We start from the raw sequence: 6,196 nt of genomic DNA on the forward strand, positions 1-6,196 counted from the left end.
TATAGGCTTTCTATGCTAAGAAGCAGTGCCAAGTTTCCACTTTGAGATTAAGGTTTACACTTTAATGAGTGCCAAATAAATTGTTTTAAAGTGTCAAATTGCAGGGTTTCAACCTTTTAACTTTTAGGAACGTTTTGCTCTCGGTTTGATTATCTGATACTAACGCTAGAAATTTTCGCGCTGTGAGGTAGGTCGATATTTAAGAATTTGTGTACTATTAAAAGTAGTAATAAGTGTGACGAATAAGAAAAGAATGTTATGACATTTTTTTAACATAGATTATTCCAGATAATCTCATAATTAAAACTTTAAATTTAAAGAATGGCAATGGCATTTTTAAATTTTAAATAAATTTCAAGGAGAAATTCAATTTTTCATCCACTAGTTTAATTTCGTATCTGAAGGGGAGAAGTATGGGAAGTAAGGGGTTAGGAAGTATGGAAAGTGAGGGTAGTGTAAGTAGGAGATGTGACACGAAGTGAAAGTGGAGTAGCATGAAAGTATTGAGAAGTGAAGGGAAGTGTAATTTGATTAGTGAGGGGTGTAGGGGTATAGAGGAAAATGAGAGGAATTAAATTATGGTGAATGGAATGTATGCGAATGGTTGGGTGCAGGGGAAGGTTGGGGGTGTAGAAAAAGTGATGGTAGGAGTTGCAGAGGAAGTAGAGGAAGTAGAGGAGGGAAAGTAGGAAGAGAGGTGATGTGAATGAGGAGTAAGGGTACACAGAGAGAAATTTTAAGGGATTAAGTCACGGAACTGCTCCTTGATCTTATTCTAACTGTGGTGTAAGAACTAAAATCGCGGAACCCTTGGTTTTAAAGCAAAGGTTCCGAGATTTTATTTCTGGTGCCAAAGTTAGAATAAAATCAAGGAGCAGTTCCGTGACTTAATCTCTTAAATTTTCTCTCTGTGTAGGGAAAGTAGGAGAATTGTGAAGTTGTGAAAATAGGCGAAAGGTGGGAGAGTATGAGAGGAAAATATGACATGTGTATAATGATAAAAAGAAAACAAATAAAGAGACTTTGTAATACGATGCAGAGTGACGATGCAGAATGACGATGCAGAGTGACGGATAAGAATAGGCTATTAAACTTCTTAAGCATATATTATTTTAGAGAGTCTCATATATTTAAACGTTAGAGTTTAAAAAAACTAAAAATAAGTTTTATTTTATTTATGACATTCTCATAAGAGAAGGCATTAGGTTTGTGTAAAATTTGACCCCCCCTCCCCCCTGTTTTGGTCAAATGTAGACGTTTCAAGACCTTCTGAATCTAGAAACAGGTTTTAATGAATGCGTCTGTATGTGTGACTATGTATATCTGACTCTGTATGGATGAATGATGTCTGCCTGTGAGCACGATAACTTTTGAAAAACTTAATTTATCTGATTGGTCTTTGGTACACTCTTTGAGTGAAAAATTCTGCTTTTGATAGCATTAAAAACAGAAAAATTACATTTTTTGATAACCGCACAGGCTACGAAAAAAATAAAAAGGCAAAATTTGTTCACCTAAAAAAGATCTACAAATTTGTAATAATTTTTTCATAGAATTGCGTAGTTTTTGTTTTAATCATGAAAAATAACATTGACAATAAAAAATCAAATCTTTGGAAAAATAATGCAAGGTATGAAAAGGCATAAATGAAAAAAATGGTGCATTTAAAAAAGATCGACAAATTATTTTGTAAAAAACTTTTGTTATAAGAACACGTTCAAAATGAAAAAAATTATATTTTTGGAAAAACAGCACAAGATACAATAAAACTTTTCGCCTGAATTATATCTACATATTTTTTTCTCACCACATTACGCTAGGATGCGTATTTTTGGTTTAATTCGTAAAAAATAACAGTGAAAATCAAGAAATTAAATATGTGGAAAAATAACACAAATTCGATTAAAAAGTTTAATAACAAAACTGTTTTTTATATGATCAGCACTTTTTTATTTTAAAAGCAAGATAATAAAATACTCATGCTTTAATACCAATACATATTGTAAATTGTAATAATATATATTTTTTAAGTGATACATTTTTTTATGGTAGCTGAAAATAAAAATTAGTGCAGAATAAGCAGCGAGACAGATGTATTATCGAGCGCGAAGCGTGAGGAACAACAATCGCGCGTCCTAGACGCGCTCAAACTTGCGATTGAAGCGAAAAAATGGCTGGAATACTGTCATACTATAATAAAATTGATGGATAAAAAAGGTTATAATATTTTCTGAACATAAATTGTTTTAGATAATCTCATATTTAAACTTGCAATTTTTAGAAAAAGAAAAATCACCTTTTTATATTCAAAATAAAATTTAAAGGAAAACTCAATTTTTAACGCTAACTACTTTTATTTTATTTTTTCTGCAATTTTCTTTTTACATTAAGAGTTTTACATTGAATTCTTTTGGTAAAATACATCAAGATGATACTTATCAAATAAAGGATTTCTCATAACGATGTATTTCCAGTGCAACATTTCACCTGCTAAAGCCAGCAAACTAAAAAAATAACCAATCCCTAAAGCCACTAGTGCTCCTTGCAATTTATGAAAATTAATTAATGCTTTTTCCGATTCATGCTCCTGTCTCATTTCTGTAATTTTTGACCACTCCATCACATCTTTTAGCCATTTTTGAAGTAATCCCACTTCTACAGAACGTCTCACCTGAAATGAAAATTGATCTTAATAAAAAAATCGGCTTTTAGGGTTTCTTAGTCCCGGACAGAAACCCTCATAGTTTGTCGTACTTTTTGCTTGATAGGGGAGGTGAGAATGAAGGGTAATCAGGGGAAGGAGTATGGGAAGTGAGAGAACTCGAAGTGGGAGGAAGTGTCCGAAAGTAAGGAGAATGGAAGTACAGGAAGTGATGAGAAGTAAGAGGATGGGGTGTAGTAAAAGGGAGAGGGAGTACAGATAGAGATAGTAGGAAAAATACGGAAGGCAGATTGAGTGAATGTGGAAGTAAGGGTAGGTGTAGTAGGGAAGGGAGACAAAATAGGAATTTTGCATAGGAAAAGTAGAAGTAGTAGGAAAAGTGAGAAGAAAGTAAGGGCAGGGATGGTAGGGGAAGGTAGGGTATGTGTGGGGAGGGGGAGTAGAGAAGAGATAAAAAGGAAGTAAAAGGAGAAAGTAAGGGTAGGGATAGTAAAAGAAGAGATGAAAAGCAGGGTGAGTGAATATGGAAGTAAGGGTTGGCGCACGAGGGAAAGGAGCAAAAACTGAAATTTCGCATAAAAGAAGTAGGAAAAGTGAGGACGAAATAAGGGTAGGGATAGTAGGGGAGGCAGCAAGAATGGACATTTTTAATAGGAGAAGTGTGAATAGTAGGAAAAGTGAGCAGCAATTAAGGGTTGGGATAGTACGGGAAGGGAGAGGAAGTGTGTGAAGAGCGAGGAGAGAAGCGTTAAGAAGAGAAATTAAAGGAGGAAGTAAGAGTAGGAATAATAGGCAGAGCGAGGGGAAGTAGGAGCCGGAAATTATGGCAGTGGGAGATTTGAAATACTTGAATAACTTTTTAATAGGCTACACAAATAATTTTTTAAAAATTATAAACAATTTGCATCAAAATTAATCCTGCATTAACATATCTCTAAAATCTAACCAGTTTATCCACTCGAGGTTTCAACGGTGAATTCTTATCCAATCCGAGAGATACAGGCATATTAATTACACATTCTTTCATGACATGTAAGTCTCGATCTGTTGCAACATTCTCATGACGCTCTATCGCATGTTTTTTCAATTCAGCTTCTAGAACTTGTCTGCTGACTCTAGCCTCTCGTAAAACGAAAATATTTTCGTAATAACAAAATCTCCCTTTGGCCACTCGAGCCAATGCATCTTCTTGATTTCCAATCATCTCAAATCTTCTGCCTACTTTCTGCAAATTTTGATCTTCAGATGAGAGGAAAAATTCCTTTTTTTCATATCCCCAACTTCCGACAATAATCGGGGTTTTTGCTAATTGTTCTACAGTATCGATTGTAATTCTGAATAAAGAATTGAAAATAGTTATTACTTTGAAACAGGGTGGTCGCAAAACTTCGTTTTTAAAATTCCCTGGCTATTTTCAGATTTTTCCCAGTGTAATTAATCATTTTCCCTGACCACTGATTTCCAAAGACCAACATTCTAACCTTCGAATACTTTTAAGCTATAATCTTTCATAAATGGAATAAAGCACAATTGTTAATTTATTTACATTAATTATGTGACTAGTGTTGTTTTGAATTAAAAGAATTGAAAAATGGAATGAATCTAGAGGAATTTGAAAATTCTAGTTAATAGAAAACAATTGAAAAACATGATAAAATTAATTTATTTCAGTGAGTTTGAAATAAGTTTAGAAAAATTGAAGGAAATTCAAAAGAATTGGGACAAATACCTAAACATTCAAGGTTAGTTTAATAAATTTCAGGATAAATTGAATAAAAAGTTTAAAAGAATTAAAAAAATCCGCCGAATTGAATAAAATTGAGTAAATTTAGAAACATTCGAGTAGGTTAAAAAGTTAAAGAGATTTCGAAAGAATTTTACAGAATTCAGAAGAAATTAAAAAGAATTCAGAGTATTTCATAATTAACTCAAATAAATTGCAAAAAAAATTGAAAATGTCTCTTTGAAATCCATTAAAATGTTCTAAAATCCTGTGAAATTCTATGAAATTTGATATTTTTTGAAATCCAAGACAATTTATTAAAATATTGTAAGAGCTTTTCAAATCCTTAAAGTACTAGAAATTTTTTAAAATACGCCGAATATTTTGAACCCTTCAAAAACTCTTCTAATTACTAAAATAAATTCAAAATTGCGTGGAATCTTCTAAAATGCCCTACAATATTTCAAATCCTTTTAAATATTTTAAATCCCTTAAAGTTTTTTTAAGTTCTTGAAAATCCCTTCAAATTATTCAAAATACCCCAAAATGTTAATATTTTTTAAATGTCTTGAAATTCCTTGAGACTTTTTAAAGCTTATGAAAATTCCGTGAAAGTTTTTTGAAATATTTTTAAATTATTGAAATTTGTTCAAAATCGCTGGACATTTTGGAAATATATTCAGAATTCCTTGGAAGTTTTCAAAATACCCTAAAATGTTGAAATTCCTTTAAAATCTTTTTAAATCACTTGTAATTTTTAAAGCTCTTGAAATTTTCTTGCAATTTAAAAAAATGCCCTAAAATCCGTTGGAATCTTTTAAAATAATTGAAATCTATACTGAATTCCTTGGAATTTTTTTAATACCCTAAAATATTCAAAAACCCTTGACATTTTTTAAACTTCTTGAAAGTTGTTTGGATTTAAAAAAAAATATCCAAAAAATCCTTTGGAAGGCCTTGAAATTCTGGGATTATATTCAGAATTTCTTTACATTTTTAAAAATACTCCGAGATGCTTAAAATCCTTTGAAACCTTTTAAATTAACTTGAAATTTTTAAAGCTATTGAAAATTTGTTTGATTTTAAAAAAATACCGAAAATCCTTTGGAATCTCTGGAAATGATTGAAGTCTATCCAAAATTTCTTAAAATTCTTTAAATACTCTAAAATATTAAAAATCTCTTGAAATTTTGTAAAGCTATTGAAAATTTCTTGACTTTTTAAAATCCTTTTAAATATTTTGAAATCTCTTAAAAATTGCTGCAGTTCTAGAAAGTTCCTTGGAATTTTCAAAAATACCCTAAAATCTTTCGAATTGCTCGAAATCCCTTAAAATTATTGAAATATTTAAAAAATTTATTGAGGAATTTAAAAATACTCCAAAGTATTTGTAAATAATTCAACAAAATTCAGAAATAGGTATAGAACTGAATTCTATAGTAGTTAACTAATGACTTAACTTATTGAAACTAAATTCATTAAAGTGTTATTTTCATTTTGAAAGATGACCTTAGTATCTTTATCTTAATAAGGAAATGAAAAGTGATAAAAAAATTGACTTAAATTGATTCTGTGGCAGCCCTGATTATTCTGGAAGGAGGTCACTCTGGTTTGAAAGTTATTGTCTCTTTACAAAACTCGAATTTAAAAGACGCGACAAACGGATCTGAATCAGAAAAATACTGTGAATCAAAAGCCACGCTTAAGGGCATGTGACACAGCTAAATACCTATATTACCGACCTCACTTTTTCGGTTCACTGAATGTTTTTTTGAACCTAAGAACTTTTTTGTAAATAAAATATCGAGCTG

General features: G+C 31.1%; 2 protein-coding genes across 5 annotated transcripts in view; one reads left to right on the top strand and one right to left on the bottom strand.

Moving 5' to 3' along the window:
• LOC117181628 (peroxisomal acyl-coenzyme A oxidase 3-like) overlaps positions 1–6,196 on the top strand; it is a 42,486-nt gene that overhangs the window by 1,745 nt on the left and 34,545 nt on the right. The window lies entirely within an intron of this gene.
• The window catches only part of LOC117181097 (ionotropic receptor 21a), a 12,838-nt gene continuing 9,037 nt past the window's right edge, over positions 2,396–6,196 (bottom strand). The window contains exons 8-9 of the mRNA XM_033373666.1: positions 3,609–3,996; positions 2,396–2,671 (exon numbers count right to left, since the gene is read on the bottom strand). Of these exons, the coding sequence (XP_033229557.1) occupies positions 2,396–2,671; positions 3,609–3,996 (664 nt within the window). The remainder of the gene's footprint in view (positions 2,672–3,608; positions 3,997–6,196) is intronic.

The sequence above is a fragment of the Belonocnema kinseyi genome, chromosome 10, assembly GCF_010883055.1.
Source record: "Belonocnema kinseyi isolate 2016_QV_RU_SX_M_011 chromosome 10, B_treatae_v1, whole genome shotgun sequence".
Lineage (NCBI taxonomy): Eukaryota > Metazoa > Arthropoda > Insecta > Hymenoptera > Cynipidae > Belonocnema > Belonocnema kinseyi.